Raw genomic sequence first — 18,273 nt, forward strand, 5'->3', positions numbered from 1 at the left:
ATTGACGTCACAACGGAATCAGTGACCTAACTAATACGGTGACTTTTCTGTTCGTCTGTGGTTAAAACCATACAGTTAAGATAAGGGTTAAACACTTACAGATATTTGGAAAATTCAGATGGCACAAAATGACGAATTAAAGGCTTTATAGGCTTTATTTCTTGTATCGTTATCTTCCTGGCGTGATATTTTAGTACCGTTATATAGGCTAGCTGTAGAATACAACTCTCGTAGACGTATTTATGATTCTGACGTTTTCAAACTACGAGAGTTGTAGGGTTCACCCCCCATGGACACAGGGACTTTCAGCACTATACCCCGTAGACACTCCAAACATGTACAAATTGAAAATAAAGGTGCTTACCCCCACGACCCAATTGTTAACTCTCGCTACGGGGTAGTAGTTTAATGTAATAATCAATATCTTTCAATAAAGAAGTGTTTTAATGCCGTCTGTGGCCGAACGCCATTTTTTCACCCTCGTTTACTTCCTGTTTACTTTGTATGTGATTCCGGGTTTCACCAGATGGGCGCGCCGGCGCGTCACTACCGCCCATTGGGAACTTCCGACAGAATCGGCCACAGACGGCATTAAAACACTTATTTATTGAAAGATATGGATTATTACATTAAACTACTACCCCGTAGCGAGAGTTAACATTTGGGGCGTGGGGGTAAGCACCTTTATTTTCAATTTGTACATGTTTGGAGTGTTAACGGGGTATAGTGCTGAAAGTCCCTGTGTCCATGGAGGGGGGTGAACCCTACAACTCTCGTAGATTGAAAACGTCAGAATCATAAATACGTCTACGAGAGTTGTATTCTACAGCTGTACTGTTACAGAAATGCACAAAAGAAAACTTGTGCCACTTGAAATTTAGGCTACATCAGGCCCATCACCATCATCTGTCTCTTATGTATTGTTTCCACAATATTGACAACAACGCATTGCTCAGAGTGAATCATGCAGTGACTTCTTTCAAACCCCAGAGAGCCTTGATGGCTCTGATAAAAACACTACGACTGTCGGTAGCGTAACGGAATTCGATAGGTCACCAATTAGGGTGAAACATCTGTCCTACGCATTACCCACAAGGTAAGAAGTGAACAAACTACAGAGCAGCTTTCAGTCACATACATAAATATAACAACCAACCACACAGGAATGTATTTAGTCACATTTAGAGTACAGCTTACTTAAATTAAATTATTGACGCTTTAAATGTATTATTATAAACTTCTTCTTTAAAGTCGACGAGGCTGTCACGCCGTCGCTTGTCGTTGACAGATGTTACGGCGGAGCTCTATTCACAGCAGGCATATTATGAAGACATTCACAGGTGTTACCAATGAATGAAGGCTCTGTCTGTTCCATTCTGGTCAAACAGAGTCAGGGTGCTGATATTGTGCATGTTGGCTCACTGGAGACACTCTGCTACACCAGTGGGTCTGCAGTTGGGGTCCAGGGACCATCATGGGCTTCCAAATGGCCCCTACACTCTCAAAATTATGGGGGTCGTGGAAACCACTGTGCTAGACTAAATGGAACAGAGCCTTCATTAGTATCATTGGTAACAGTAACACCTGTGAATGTCTTCATAATATGGCTGCTGTGAATAGAGCCTATTGGCAGTGGTGGTAGAAGTACTCAAAATGTTTTACGTAAGTAAAAGTGTCAGTACTGCGATGTAGAAACAACTCTGTTACAAGTCAAAATGCGATATTCAGAATGTAATTGAGTAAAAGTATAAAATTATTGGCATCAGAATATCATTAAAGTACCAAAGTAAAAGTACTCATTATACATAATGTCCCATTTCACAAGTTTTTAAAATATATATATATTAAAATAGCAGATCTACAAGCTCACGACGCATTGTGAGCTGGTAGATCAGCTATTTTCAAATATCCGAATAGGGTTAGTGTGTGTTTTGTAACAATAATCCAGATCTACAAAGTAACTAGTAACTAGTATTTTCATTGGAATAACTGTATTTGAGTAAATGTACTCAGTTACTTTCCACCACTGAGAGGAGCCGAGGCAAATCGAGTGCTACTGTGTAAAACGAGAGTTATGCATATAACTAAGGTTCTACGAATTCCGGATGACCGCCAGAGGCAGTGTTTTCAACACCTGGATATTCATCGCGCGCTCGCGCATAGGTCGAATATTAATACCAACAAAGTCACTCGTGACCTGTGTGCGCGCACGCTACCTACATAGGTGCGGTGTACACAGCGATCATCCTCTTGAAATCTTTTCGTCGAGAATGGGATTCCGAGTGACAGTCAACTCTGGCGGTCATCCGGAATTCGTAGAACCTTAGTTATATGCATAACTCTCGTTCTACTTCATTCCTTCGGACCACCAGAGGCAGTGTTTTCAACACCTGGATGACTAATACCAACATAGTCACGAGGAACCTGCCCTTACCTGACCATCAGTTGCAGGTTGAAGAGGCCGACAGCACCGCCATCGCCATGGGATGAGGGGCGGCCACATTCACCCTATAGAAGCGGGCAAACGTGCAGGAAGAAGCCCACGCTGCTGCAGCACATATGTCAGCCAGTGGGACACCCTTCAATGCAGCCCAGGAGGTGGACACGCTCCTGGTCGAATGACATCTCACAGGAGGAACAGGCAAACCCTTGCGTTCGTAGGCCTGTAGAATGGCATCAACAATCCAGTGAGAGAGTCGTTGTTTGGACAGAGCACATCCTTTCCTGTGCCCTCCATAACAGAGAAACAGTGCGTCCGACTTCCGAAACGCAGAAGTCACGTCCACATACTGCCTCAGGGCCCTGATGGGGCACAGCAACCCACCATCAGGATGCAATCCCTCTGCCCCTGGCTGTGGGGCATAAGCCGTCAATCTGACAGGCTGGTTGACATGGAAAGCTGACAGCCTCTTTGGAAGGAAGGAGGGGTTGGGCCACATAGTAACCTCAGACCCATCCGAAGTCCACCTCAAACAGTCCCTGGCGACAGACAGGGCCTGGAGTTCCCCCACTCGCTTGGCAGATGTAATGGCGAGGAGGAAGGCGGTTTTAACCGACAGCCACCTGAGATCGGCCCGCTCCAGCGGCTCGAACGGCGGAGAACACAGGGCTTCCAGGACCGTAGGCAAGTCCCACGAGGGCACCCGAGTGACATGCGGGGGGTGCAATCTAAGAGCTCCCTTCAGATAGCGACTCACCAAGGGATGAGATCCCACAGTACGACCGTCCACCAGCCCATGCTGAGCCGAAATGGCGGCAACATACACCCTCATTGTAGAGGCTGAGAGCCCCTTATCCAACAATGTCTGTAGATAGCGGAGCAGTATTGGTACAGAGCACATGACTGGATCCACATGTTGGCCCTCACACCAACTACGGAACAATTTCCACCTGTTAGAGTACAGCGCTCTAGTGGAGGGTGCACGAGCGTTGAGCAATGTATGGACAACCGCCTGATCGCAGGAGTTCAGCAGTGAACCCGGCCTCTCAGGGGCCAAACATGAAGCTGGAGCCGATCTGGCTGGTGATGCCAAATGCGGCCCCCTACTTGCGACAGGAGATCCGGCCTCGATGGGAGAGGCCAAGGTGCTCCGTTGAGAAGCCGTCGGATCATGGGAAACCATACCCTCCCCGGCCAGTATGGAGCCACCAGCAGCACCGTGTGACCGCATGTGGCGATTCTGTGAAGTGTCAGCCCGAGCAGTGGGATTGGAGGGAATGCGTACAAGAGGCAGTCTAGGGGCCATGGGTAGGCTAATGCGTCCTGCCCCAATGGACTGGTTGGATCCGACAGGGAGAACCACAGTCGACAGTGTGTTGATGTGCTCGAAGCAAACAGATCCACTTCTGCTCTCCCGTACCTCTCCCAGATCTCCTGGACCACTGAGGGGTCCAACCTCCACTCGCCTGGAGGAGGACTCTGGCGAGAAAGCATATCTGCAGCCTGGTTGTGAACACCTGGCAGATGTACTGCCCTGAGACTGGCAAGGCGAGGAAAAGCCCACTGAAGAAGTCTCTGAGCCTCCTGCAGAGACTGCCTGGACCTGACACCTCCCTGATGGTTCACATGGTAGACCGTTGACGTATTGTCTGATCGGACAAGGACATGTTTCCCTTCCAAGGCTGGAAGGAAATGTTTGAGGGCTAAGTACACTGCGCGGAGCTCCAGTGCATTTATATGTAGTCCCTGCTGAGCGGCCCAGGTTCCTCTGACTGTCCTGTGCTTCCACACAGCCCCCCAGCCTGAGAGAGATGCATCCGTCACCACTATCTCCCGGCGAGAGGGTAGTGAGCCCATGGCGACGCCCCGGCACAGGCTCGCCCTCCTTCTCCAGGGTTCTAACAGCCCACGGCACTGGCTGGAGTTCCTCACCAGCCTCTTCTGGTGCCTCTTGGGGTCGAGGCCTAAGCCGTTGACCAACAGCTGCAGGGGGCGCAACGAAAGGAGTCCCAGGGGCACAATTGCGGATGCCGCAATCAATGTGCCCAGTAGACGAAGGAGCAGGCCGTATGTCAGCCTTGTACTCCCCCGTACACGAGCAACAAGGCCCACAATATCCTCCACTCTCCGCGGGGAGGGGCAGGCCCGCATTGAAACTGAGTTGAGGGCGATGCCGATGAACACAGTGGTTTGACTGGGAGCCAGAGAGCTCTTGGCGAGATTCACCGTGAGCCCTAGCTGAGCGGCATGGGCCAGAAGGGTGGACGTGTCGCTGAGTGCCTGCTCTTGGTTCGAAGCACATACCAGCCAATCGTCTAAATACGGGAGGATCCGCATGCCTCTGGCTTGCAGCGGAGCAAGCGCTGCCGCTACGCATCTGGTGAAGATCCGGGGGGCGAGAGAGAGCCCGAATGGGAGCACCCGGAACTGATAAGCCCGCCCCTTGAAAGCAAAGCGGAGAAACTGTCTGTGGTGTGGTGCTATTGGCACATGAAAATAAGCATCTTTCAGGTCGATGCTTGTGAACCAATCGTCCTTTGATACGGCCTGGAGAACATCCACAGTGCGTAGCATTCGGAAACGAAAAACCTTCAGGTACTGATTCAACTGCCTGAGGTCGAGGATGGGCCGGAGGCCGCCGTCCTTCTTCGGAATAAGGAAATAAATGGAGTAGAACCCTCTTAGCTGAGCTGAACCAGGTACACTCTCTATTGCTCTCTTCTCTAGGAGCTCTGAAATCTCCCGACTGAGGGCTTGAGACCTCAGCGGGTCGTCGACCACCGTCATCCGTACCCCAGTGAAACTTGGGGGCCGACGACTGAACTGAATTCTGTAACCCTCGGATAGCGTTGATACCACCCAAGGGTCTGAAGTCAAGGCTTCCCAGCGGCTCAGATGTTGTGGGGTGAACCGGCTGAGGCCCGGGTCGGGAGAGTCACCTCCGACTCCCCCGGTCCTGAAATGGTTTAGAGGATCGGCTGGCAGGGGCCCCACGCCTAGGAGCCCTGCCTGTGGGCGGCCGGAAGGAAGGCTGTTGGGGGCCTTGTTGGGGTTGGCCCTGCCTCGGAAAGGGACGTCTGGCTCCCGAGGAGCTCTGGTCCCTGGTTGCTGGGTAAGGAGTGCCTGTGCGCCTGGGCTGAGGTGACGGGGCTGGGCGTAAGTCTGCAAACTGCCGTCTGGATCTGTTCGCCTGAACACTACGCTCCAGGGCCTCTTGAGCTGCGGGCCCAAACATCTGGCCCGGAATGACGGGCAGTGTGCGGAGCGTCCTTCTGCACCCCTCTGTCAACGGGGCCTGGGCGAGCCACACCTGGCGACGGGCCAAAGTCAGGGTGGACATCAGTTTGCCAAGTTCTCTAGTCATATAGCCGAAGGCAGCGAGTGAGGCCTTACTCAGGGTCTGAGACGGGGCATCACCCTCCGCCGTGCGGAGGGACTGGCCTAGTGCCAGTATAAGGTGAGAAAGAGAATTCCCGATACGTGCCGCCCGAGCTGCTATATCGTAGCTCCTGGTGAGGTAGTCATCAGTTACCCTGCATTGTGCTCGTGGGCAACGAGCATCCGGTCTGAGGGCCTCATCCGGCGACACTATTAAGGACGCCACGGCCGGGTCCATAGCCGGCACGTGGTCCAATCCATATTCTCCCGCTTTGTCCATGGCCGCAAAGGCCCTGCAGTCTCGTGACAGGTTGAGACTGGCCCTGGACCTGGGATCCGACCAACACATTTGAAGCTCGGTGATGAAGTCCTCAGACACTGGCACTCTATAAGAGGGCTGCTGAGCGTGCCCGAAGAAGGCATTAGGAGGGGGGGCTTCCCCCGGGGGGACATCAAGTCCAAGTCGTGATAAGGCCAGCTGAACAGCCTCCCTAGCTGCAGAGAGCCCAGTCCCATGAGGCTCTGCCTCAGATCCCTGAGAGCCTGTCCCCGAGCGGGTGGGGGACCCGCCCGCTTCCTCCACGTCCTCATGCTGTGCCGTTCCGGACGTAAACTGGGAGTCCGAGGCTGCAATAGACATAGCATCGTCCTCATGTTGATCAGCAACATCGACAGTATCATGGCCATAGTTCCCATCTCTGACCTGGAGTGGAGGCGCTGGGGCCACAGCATCGGTGCGGGGAGCACCAGGCTGCAGTTTGAGAAGAAGGGCCTTAATTTGAGCAAACTCAGTGGTTAATGTGTCCACTTTGTGAGACAACGGATCCTCCCGACGCCTCCTCTTGGTGTCTGAGGGCTCAGTACCTGGGCGCTGGCGCTTAGAAAGACCCTTTACAGGGCTCAAGACTGGCATTCCTGAGGAAGGTATTTCGGTGTCCTCCTCAGCCGCAGCCAACCTCTCTTCCCTCTCAGCGAAAGACATTATACTGCAATTAGTGCAAGCGTCCTCCGTCAAGGCTTGCCTCAGATGCCCAATGCCAAGACAGTGTGGGCACAGGTCATGGCCATCTTCCGATCCCATAACAGCCGAGCATGTGTTACAGGTGTCACAGCCGTCATACATTGCTATGTTGCGGTGGTCCGCACGCGGTTGTAAAGCGTCAGAATGGGAAACGCTAATACTTTATATTCCGTTGGTCCAGCGACGAGCAGTAAGGAGTGGGAAACACTCGCAATGCTGACGCTATGTTGTAAAGTGGCTGTAAAGCGGCAGAATGGGAAACACTCAACGCTAATACTTTATATTCCCTTTGGTCCAGCGACGAGCAGTAGGGAGTGGGAAACACTCGCGATGCTGAGGCTCTATGGCGGTGGGCCACACGCCGCGGTGGCGTGGTCCCTTAAAAGCGGTAGATCGCTTTTTTTTTTTCCTCTTGTAAACAGTATAATAACTGCACTCACCGTCGCTCCAATGTACGGCTACTCCACGTTATCCGTGTCGGGACAAGCAACAACGGTGGAGCGGGCGAAGCTCACGCTGCTATCTGTTGTTAGCTTCAGTGCTAGCAAGCTAGCTCCATTCACCGCTGCAGGCTCCTACATGCTTCGTTTTCCTTTTTTCTCTTTTCTCTTCCTTTTCGGTTCTATCCGATGTATAAAACAGACTACGCAGTCTCTGGAGGACGAACTAGTCCGTAGCCCCAACCTTCTTGGTTACGAGACTACACGCGCAGCTGTAGATATCGACCTACGCCTCTTGGAGGCGAAAAGATGAAAGAGGATGATCGCTGTGTACACCGCACCTATGTAGGTAGCGTGCGCGCACACAGGTCACGAGTGACTTTGTTGGTATTAATATTCGACCTATGCGCGAGCGCGCGATGAATATCCAGGTGTTGAAAACACTGCCTCTGGCGGTCAGAAGGAATGAAGTAGAACAGTTTATTTCATTTATTTCTATTTAGTTTCTTGCTGTAGCTGAATATCAGAACCAGCAGGACAGAACAGGGTGACTTTATTCATCACAGGTTTAGAGGTGTGTAAACACTAAACAGGTGGATGGAATTATACATAATTTGTAGTTTTCTGTAAAGGGAAGAAGAATAGATAGAAAGAAGAGCAGGGAAAAGAAGATACAGAACAGGTCAGTACATTATAGGGTTTAAGTGGCTCATGAATTACTTAATTAATTAATTATGTAATACAGTTGACCTTTCCTCCCTACGTGTTTGTGTATTATTTATGTATTTATTTATATCTGAGTTTATTTTTTCTTCCCTCTGCAGATTTTTTTATTTAATGAGTTAATCAATCGGTTATGTTTTTTCTTCCCTCTGCAAATGTGTTTATTTATTTATCTCTTCATTTAATCAATTAGCCTAATAGGCTCTATGCACAGCAGCCATATTATCACTTCCTTCACAGGTGTTACCAATGATACTAATGAAGGCTCTGTTCCATTTAGTGTAGCACAGTGGTTCTCAGATTTTCAAATTCCACGACCACCATAACTCTTGAGAGTGTACAAATGGACCATTTGGTTCCATTTGTACACTCTCAGAGTTACACATACGTAAGGGGCCATTTGGAAATCCCTCAAGGAACCATGAGGGGTCCCTGGACCCACCCACAGGTAGCCTGATTATCAGACTGAAGCTGCGTGGAGCTAACACCTGTAACACCTGTGAATGTCCTCACAATATGGCTGCTGTGCATAGAGCCTATTGATGAATTCATGTTGAGTTTATTCTTTTCCTCCAGATGCAGGGGGACAAGGAAGGCTGGCAGCCTGCTGGCGGGGAGGCGGCGGAGGACGACATGGCCGGAAGCGACTTGGGCGACGGAACCGTCAGCCAGCCGACGCTGCCGTCGGTGAGCACCGCCGTCGCACAGAGCAGGAGCCACGCCCACGGCGAGGAGCTGACGACTCCGCCCACAACGGGACCCCTTAAGCGGGGGAGCCTGCAGGGGAGCGAGGGGGGGGCTCGGACCTCTCTGACCTTCTCCTCCTCCTCTAATGGACTGTACAGACTCCAGTCAGAGGGAGAGAGGATGGGCGGCGCCCCCTGGAGGAGACTGACACGCACACGTAAGATATAGCCTACCTAGCTCTGAATCATAGCCTAGAGTGGACCGCGTCCCCTTAAGGCTATGGTACCGATGAGCCAATGCAGCCGACCCACAGGGTACATAACGTGTCGTCGGGAGTGAAAATAAGAAATACACTTTCGCTACTCAGACGGTTTTATGGAGTTGAAAGCCAACTCTACTACCACACAGGTCAGAGGACCGCATTACACCTTGAGATAACGTATCATTGGATGTTATTCTGCACTGCAACGTTCGAGCGATGTTCCGTAAAAACATCTCTGAACCAGGAAGTGTCTCTCCGTCCAGTGGAATATTTTACGTTTTGGCCAAAAAGTGTATTTTAGACGTGAGGGGGGTGGCTCAGAGTGTTCCCACTTAGTAGAGTTGGCTTTCAACTCCATAAAACCGTCTTTGTTTTAGTGAGTAGCGAAAGTGTATTTCTTATTTTCACTCCCGACGACACGTTATGTACCCTGTGGTGCGGCTGCATTGGCTCATCGGTACCATAGCCTTAAGGGGACGCGGTCCACTCTAGGCTATATTCAGAGCTATAGCCTACCTATTACTCCTCAAACATTGTTTTATGAAAAATGTATATGCAAATGTTTTTTTCCAAATTCTTCACGCTATTTAAAGATTTTAAGGGCTGGGTTACGAAAATACCCGCCCCCTCCTGCCTCTGATTGGCCTACCAAACGCCCCCCTTCTGTGACACACGCAGAAGCTTGCCTCCTCTAAAATGGCGCCCGAGATACAGATGCCTCAGAGCCGGAGGAGGTGTCTACCTTTATATGTCTATGGTTTTCAACCTTTGCTCAGGGCCACTTGAAAACCTTTGCTCGGGGTCCACTTGAAAATCTCAAAATCGGTCACGGCCCACCAATCTGACCACTTAAAGGAGCATTCCGGACTAGCCTTTTTCTTACCTTTTATATGATGTCATTATATCCTAGGACGAGTGGTAAAGTAGAAAATGTCCATAACTCCATACCGAGTCCACCGCAGCTTTTCTTTGGCTTTTCTTTTTACTTTCATGACGACAGAAACCTCTCCAGAGTGTACGTGTTAGATGCACCCCTCTGGAAGTCTTGCAAGACAAGATTTCACCCGTGATTTCGTCCAAGCCTCTTGTAAACACTAAGGTAGCCCATTTGGGACAAAAACACTGTCATTATGAACGTCAGATATCACCCAAAAAATAACAATTCGAGCGATAAAAATACGCGATCTAGCGCATGGACCGTCCGCTCTGGTTTTTAGCTGCGGTGGACTCGGTATGGAGTTATGAAGATGTTCTACTGTACCACTCGTCCTAGGATATAATAACATCATATAAAGATAAGGAATAGGCTAGTCCGGAATTCTCCTTTAACCCAGCAGCAGACAGGCTGTCGTGGTGCATTTTCAGAGCATGTTATGATCAATCAAGTGTTTTGAGGTGGACCAATGGAACAAACATAGTATACGCTTAAGTTCTATAATTGTATATCGGTATCACAATAAAAACACTTTTTTTTTTTTTTTAACCCATGAAGACCTGGAACGCATCTATGTCACTTAAGATTTCTTTGGCTATTTTTTGAAAATCGTGAAAAAAGAAATATATATATTCTTTCATTAGAGGCCTCAGGTCTTAATGGGTTAAGCAAAACACCAATTTTTTTTTTTCTTTTTTTTACATATTTTGTTTTATATGAATGCTATTAAAACCTTAATGTTTTGCCAATAATTTGGGGGCCCACTTGCAGTATCCTCACAAACCACCAGTTGGGCCCTGGCCCACAGGTTGAGAACCGCTGGTGTAGCTGATCCACGTATATCCATAATGCAAACGAGTTACGCAAAGACCCGCCCTTGGAAACGCCCCGCCTGCCTCTGATTGGTCTAAACTTTAGGACAACGTTTCGACCCGACCGGGTCGTCTCCTACCGAGACGATACATTTTGCACTTCAAACTTTGTACTGTAAAATGCATATTTTCCCTTCATCTTTATCCTTTTAGTATAATATATTGGTTTATGCTTATTTTGGCTTATAGTTTACCGGTAGTTGCTTATTTGGGCTTGGTTCCCTCAAATTAATATATATTTGGCCACAGATCTGAAAATATTTTTTTTGTATTCAAAATGTTTCAAACGTTTATTATTCAAGATTTCTCTTGAAAATAGCAGATCTACAAGCGCAGTTGTGAGCTTGTAGATCTGTTATTTTTCAAATATCTGATGTAAAGGCTCAAAGTGTTCATGCGGCCTACAGTCTTATTCATACTCACTATCCCTTGCATTATCAAAGGTAACTTAATTGAAACATCAGTTTAATTTGTTTTTAAAAAGTAACACGTCGGGCGCCGCCATCTTTGAATCAGTTGTTGACCAGGGAACGAGCTCTGGCCAATCAGAGGCAGGCGAAGCGTTTCCAAGGGCGGGACTTTGCGTAACTCGTTTGCATTATGGATATATATACGCAGCTGATCCTACTTTGTTGTTTTTGTGACTGCTAGTGTGAACACAGCATTACTGCTGGGCAGTGTGTTCTGTGTCCTCTGTTGACTCACACTGTTGACTTTGGTGGGAGAGGTGAGACCAGGACACAAAGACCAAACATCTGTTATACACACACACACACACACACACGCACGCACGTTAATTTTGTCGGCTAAAACTATGACGAAAAATGTTTGTTGACTAAAATGTTAGGGAGGGACCAGTGGAGAAGAGATCCAGTAGAACTAAAAGACAAGTCTTTGTATTATGCTGGCTATTTTCAGCATGCAACCAGGTGTAAAATCAGCCATTACGATGCCATCAAGGTCTGCCAAAATACATTTTTGCCGTCAAAATCAACTGTAGATCTAACGGTAGTCGACTAAAATCTTATGATATTTAGTCGACTAAAACTAGACTAAAACTAAAACTTTTCAGATGACTAAGATATATGTGTATACTCAATGTGCAAGGGTTGGGCAATATGGACAAAATCAAATGTCACAATATTTTTTACCAAATACCTCGATATTGATACTGTGGCAATAATATTGTATTATTTTTTTGTTTGATTGATTCATTAATTGATTCATTGATTGATTCATTGATTGATTCATTGATTTATTGAACACTTTATTGACCTTTTTTTTAAGTACAGGCAGTGCAAAAGGTTAAAAACGTGTGACACAAAAAGGCTTGTTTCCAAAGGGTCTCACATCACGATATCCATATAATGTTGATATCGTCCAGTATTGCCCAGTGCTGATATGTGTCCTCCATCATCATCTAGAGTCCACGGCTGACCTCTCAAAGGACGAGCTGAGGACAAGACTCCAGGAAGTATCAGAGGTACGGGAAACACCATAATTCTTGGAAATGGTTTCAAATAGCAGCTCTGTCCTCCACAAATATTTTTGCATAGTCGTTAGAATGTTTCCATTCATCTGTATTGGAAGAAAAAATGAAATGGAACAGAAATATCATATTTCCAACATTATTTCCACATCGTTGTCCACCAGAGGCAAAGATGTCAAGTGGTTTAATGATCTTTTTGTCTTGGCAAATATTTGACTTGTTCACTGTGGCCTGTGTCCTCACTGTGTGTGTCACCTGTGTGTGTCACTGTAGGAGTCAGAGTTTCTGCGCTGTGAGCTGGAAGTGACGCGACGTTACCTGGAGGGCAAATACGAGGCCCTGAAAATACTCCAGGGACAGGTGACCACACACACACACACACACACACACACACACACACACACACACACACACACACACTCTGTATCTGTACAGTAAAACACCACACACACTCTGTATCTGTACAGTAAAACAGTGGTTCTCAACCTGTGGGTCGGGACCCCTAGGGGGGTCCTCACATGATTCTTGTTTTTTGGGGGGGTCCCCAGATGTTAGTAAAGTGACAATGTACCTGTTTAATACCAAAAAGAAAGAAAGAAAAAAAATTAAATGAAGAAAAAAAAATTACTGCATCAAAAGTAATTATACTATAAAAACTGGTCAAACATTGGCCAAATTGTCAAATAATATAAGAGAGAGGCAAAAATTGTGAAAATATCCGATCTACAAGCTCACAACGCTGCCTATGTACAAGCCGTTGTGAGCTTGTAGATGGCTATTTTCCCAATATGTATCTGTGGAACCGAGTCAAACTAAATACATTAAAACAAATATTAAACTGGTCCCCAGTTCAAATATGATTATTTTAGGGGGTCGCTAGTTCAAATTTTGGAGGGTCGCTGCCTGAAAAGGTTGAGAACCACTGCAGTAAAACACCACACACACTCTGCATCTGTACAGCAAGCCTCTTTTCTGCAGCTGATGTGTCCCGATTTTGTATCCACTTTCAACCTGGCTTCCCTGCATTATTTTGGGCATGTCTACGCGGAAGTTTTCAAAAATAGTTAAAGTTTCAAAGCAATTTGAAAAACCAGTCATTCTAAGTAGGAAACCTGTACTAATCAAAACATTTAAGAGTCCTGTAGCGTAGCCAAAAGCATTTATTCCACACGCTACACATTCCACAGTCTGTAGCTCTTTGTTATGCAGAGTGTCTTCTAGACTAGAGCGGCAGCAGGCAGGAAGGGGAGGGGCTGTAAGCTGATTCTGTTGATAGTGAACACCAATCCTGACTCACACAACGGCTTCTTCTGCTTATACTAATACCCCAATGCATGATGGGTACAGGATTCTAATTCCAAAAAACTATATATTATAGTCAAATGCAGCACATTTCATCTAAACTAGCATCAACTATGTCAGAGTAATGTATGTAAGTTAACATAGTGGTGTGTTGTGTGGGTGAGTATATGTGTTGCAGTAAGCCTCAGTGTGACTGCTATGTGAGTGAGTGACTTCCTCCATGTCTCGCATGTACAACTCATACTTACCTGGCAAGGGAGACACCATGATCAAGAAGGTGGTTCACCCAGGGCGAGGCTTAGCCATTGCACTCCGTGCTTTGCTGACCCCTGCGAATTCCTCAAATGTGGGAATCTCGATTGCATAATTTCTGGTAGTGGGGGACTGCGTTCGCGCTCTCCCCTGATTAAACTGTGAAAAATAAGATAAAATACCACTCGGTATATTGAGGTCACTATGACAATCCTAACTCACGAGTTAATCACTGCTTTGCGTCAGGGTCTAATCATCCTGTCAGGGATGATCTCCATAGATTTTCTTTTTTTTTAAATAATACATTGACAATACAATAAAACACTATCACAAGATAAAAATAAAATGACAGTAAACAATAACACAAAGACAAAACTAAAACAGACAAATAGAAACACTTAAAATGAATTGAGAGATATTGTGAGAAGGAAATCACTGTTTCTGAAAAACAGGACAAGAACAACAAGTGGGTAACAACTAATACTAAGTTTGTTGTAATAAGCATTCATTAGCTAATAATGCACTTATAAGTCCTTATAAGATGCTTATTAACATTATTGCATTGATAAGACTGTACAAGTGTTAATTATATCAATGTAAACATGTTTGTTGTTAGATTATAAGGCATGTATACACACTTATGAGAAACTTTAGTTTATAGACTACTTAAGAACATTAATAAAAGCGGAGGTATAGGTTACTGTCTGAACGAACTCACCAGTGACAGACAGTGGTGTTGTGTAATCATGCCTGCCTGTTTTTCATGTGAGGCTCTCCGTTCCCCCCCGCCTCCGCGTCCATGCCTCCCAGACCCCTCCCACACGCGGCCCGTGTCAATCAATCAAGATTCTTGATTGTGAATGCTTGATTCTCATCTGGGTCATTCCTACTCTTTGGTGCCATTTCGGGACATGTTATGCTAAAGATGGCCATTACTCCTCATGTAATGAAGAATATGGTAGCACAGCATTGTGAACACTGAGTAATAATTTGAATATCGTTATCAAGCATATTTACAGAATTATTAAAATGTATCAATGTCCTCTATAGTGAAGCATAATCCATTAATAACATTTGGTGAGAAACATTAGAAGGGGGAACAGTCAATTCAGGAAGATTTTAAGCATTAAAATACATTCATCACCATTAATAACATTTGGTGAGAAACAGAACTAATACTATCTAATAATAATAGAATAATAAATAAACGTGATTGGGGACACAGCTTACTTCTACTCAAATCAAAGTGATTATTTTAATTTAATTCACCCTGAGGTACATATCTTTGTGTTCTATGGTAGAGGTTGGAATTAGTGTTTTTTTGCATATTGTTTTTAAAATTCAATATCTATCTATCCTATTGGATCTATCTATTCTATTCTATGATAAAAGTTGTGTCCTTCCTGTGTGCTTTTTTTTGCAAACCAGCAGTGCCGTGTATTTTGCTGTGACAGCTAGCCAATGACACGCGTCGGGGGAGCGGTCTGGGAGGAAGGGACAGGGAGGGGGGAGGGGAGGGGGGACGGGCGCGCGGGGAACGGAAAGCCTCACATGAAAAACAGGCACCACAGTGTCTATAGCTCTTTGTTATGCGGAGTGTCTTCTTAGACTAGAGCGGCAGCAGGCAGGAAGGGGAGGGGCAGTAAGCTGATTCTGTTGATACTGAACACCAATCCTTACTCACACAACGACTTCTACTGCTTATGCTAATACCCCAATGCATGATGGGTACAGGATTCTAATTCCAAAAACTATACATTGTAGTCAAATGTAGCACATTTCATCCACACTAGCATCAACTATGTCATAGTAATGTATGTAAGTTAACATAGTGTTGTGTTGTGTGGGTGAGTATATGTGTTGCAGTAAGCCTCAGTGTGACTGCTATGTGTGTGAGTGACTTCCTCCATGTCTCGCATGTACAACTCATACTTACCTGGCAAGGGAGACACCATGATCAAGAAGGTGGTTCACCCAGGGCGAGGCTTAGCCATTGCACTCCGTGCTTTGCTGACCCCTGCGAATTCCTCAAATGTGGGAATCTCGATTGCATAATTTCTGGTAGTGGGGGACTGCGTTCGCGCTCTCCCCTGATTAAACTGTGGAAAATAATATACAACACAATATGTTAAGGTCACTGTGGCACTCATAACTCGGGATCTAATCATCCTGTCAGGGTTTATTCCTCAATAATGTCCAGATCCCCATTGATTATCCCTTGCTTGAATGTGGATTACAATTGAATGGTACCAAATACAAGATGATAAACTGTTCAGGTGAATAGTTAATGGTGAATTCAGGGACGTAGTGAGAAGGAAATCCCTGTTTCGGAAAAATAGGACAGGAACAACAGTGGGTAACAATGTATAGAACAAGAGTTATACTAAGTTTGTTGTAATGAGCATTCATTAGTTAATAAGTCCTTATAAGATGCTTATTAACGTTATTGCATTGATAAGACTGTACAAGTGTTAATCATAGAATTGTTAATATGTACATTTTAAGATTATAAGACATGTATACACACTTATCAGAAACTTTAGTTTATAGACTGCATAAGAATATTAATAAAAACCTTATGAGTTGCTTATAATTGCATTACAAATAGCATTCAGTCTCTCTAACTTACATATTGTGTAATTGTTTAACTTTTATTAAGCTGTTTTGATGCTTTATTGACATATTATGCATTTACAAGCAGTAAACTATGCACTGATTAACAGTTTAACTAAGATTTTAGCATCTAGCTGGTGTAAAGTGGGAACAATGCCTTGTTAAGGCTAATACATCATTTATTATGCACTTATTAAAAGTTAACTATGCTTTTTGCTTCTAGCTGGTCTAATGTGGGAACAGTTCCTTACTAAGATCAATACATCCTTTACATGCAGTGAAATGTTGGTTAAAAGGATATCATGCATTGGCCGGGAATCGAACCCGGGCCTCCCGCGTGGCAGGCGAGAATTCTACCACTGAACCACCAATGCTTACAGGCCTTGTTAAAGCGTCATTCCGGACTCTGTAACCGGCAGTTTAAAATCCTAGCGTGATGTGACGTTAGGATTGACGTTGCACCGCCGATCCGATTGATATAACCATATATGGAGATCTCTGTATGTGTCAGTCCTTGCCCCTTCATGCCCATATATGGAGATCCCTGATGTCATCAGTATATATATATACATATATGGGCATGCCCCCTTAAGTGCCCATATATGGAGCTGAGTGATTTGTTTGCGCCTGATGCCACATTGAGGTTGGACAACACACTCCATAATTGGGCGTACCTGCATTGGCAATGGTTATAGCTGAGTCATGACCTGACATGAATGTAACGGGTAGTGCAGGTATTTTAGGGACAAGGCTGGTGGCGCAAAATAGCAACTCGGCCACTGCAATGCCCCTTGTGCAAGGCTAAATCCCCAAATAGTGGGTAGTGCGACTTGGGCGCAAAATAGGGAATCTATTATTTTGCAAATTCCAATGACCCCTCCTATGTTCCAATACCCCCTCCTATATGCTTTGCCGGAGTTGCCCCAGTGGCCTAACGGATAAGGCACTGGCCTCCTAAACCAGGGATTGTGCATTCGAGTCTCGTCTGGCGTGTCTAACAGCAGAGTGGCGCAGCGGAAGCGTGCTGGGCCCATAACCCAGAGGTCGATGGATCGAAACCATCCTCTGCTAGCTGCATTTTATCAGCAGAGCATATAAAATGCTGTGGGGAACATTCACTGATAAATAGCACATCTACAAGCTCACAACTTGTAGATCGGACACTATGTTTAGTATGTTCCTAAGAGTTCTGAAAGTTCTTGCCTAGAATGAGTAATACTTCATGTATTGCTTTTGACAACATCAAGCTAGCTCTGACCTGTGCTCTCTCACACAGTGGTAAACATTTTGGCTGTGCTGGCTATAGTGTTGATTTTGACAGCAAATTTTGATTTCGTTTTAGTTATAGTCTTTTGAATAAAATTCCATTTAGTTTTAGTCATATTGTAGTCATCTGAAATGTTTTAGTTTTTGTCTAGTTTCAGTTGACAAAATATAAGATTATAGCCGACTAAATCTACAGTTGATTTAGTCGACTAAAATGTATTTTGGCGGTGCCTTGATGGCGTCGTAATGGCTGATTTTACACTTGGTTGCATGCTGAAAATAGCCGATCTACAAGCTCACAACGCGTCTCAGCGCGACACGTTGTGAGCTTGTAGATCTGCTATTTTCAGCATGCACACCCTAGCGCAACCAAGCATAAAATGACTTGTCTTAGTTTAACTGGATCTTCTCCACTAGTCTCTCTCTAACATTTTAGTATAGTTTTTATTTGTTGACGAAATTGTCATTATATTTAGTCTTAGTTTTAGTCATCGTAGAATAGTTTTTACTTAGTTTTCGGCAGTGAAAAAAGGTAGTCGACGATCATTTTTCGTCATAGTTTTAGTGAACGAAATCAACACTGGCTGGCTACCT

The 18,273-nt window shown here is 45.7% G+C and overlaps 1 protein-coding gene across 1 annotated transcript in view; it reads left to right on the plus strand.

The window, feature by feature from the left end:
* Positions 1-1,003: 1,003 nt before the first annotated feature.
* ccdc125 (coiled-coil domain containing 125) overlaps positions 1,004-18,273 on the plus strand; it is a gene marked incomplete at its 3' end in the record, with an annotated part of 32,589 nt that continues 15,319 nt past the window's right edge. Inside the window, exons 1-4 of the mRNA XM_084054441.1 lie at positions 1,004-1,096; positions 8,579-8,906; positions 12,182-12,240; positions 12,520-12,606. Of these exons, the coding sequence (XP_083910567.1) occupies positions 8,579-8,906; positions 12,182-12,240; positions 12,520-12,606 (474 nt within the window). The 5' untranslated portion in view covers positions 1,004-1,096. The remainder of the gene's footprint in view (positions 1,097-8,578; positions 8,907-12,181; positions 12,241-12,519; positions 12,607-18,273) is intronic.

Source organism: Gymnoscopelus microlampas, assembly GCF_963454915.1.
Source record: "Gymnoscopelus microlampas genome assembly, chromosome: 4".
Taxonomy (NCBI): Eukaryota; Metazoa; Chordata; class Actinopteri; order Myctophiformes; family Myctophidae; genus Gymnoscopelus; species Gymnoscopelus microlampas.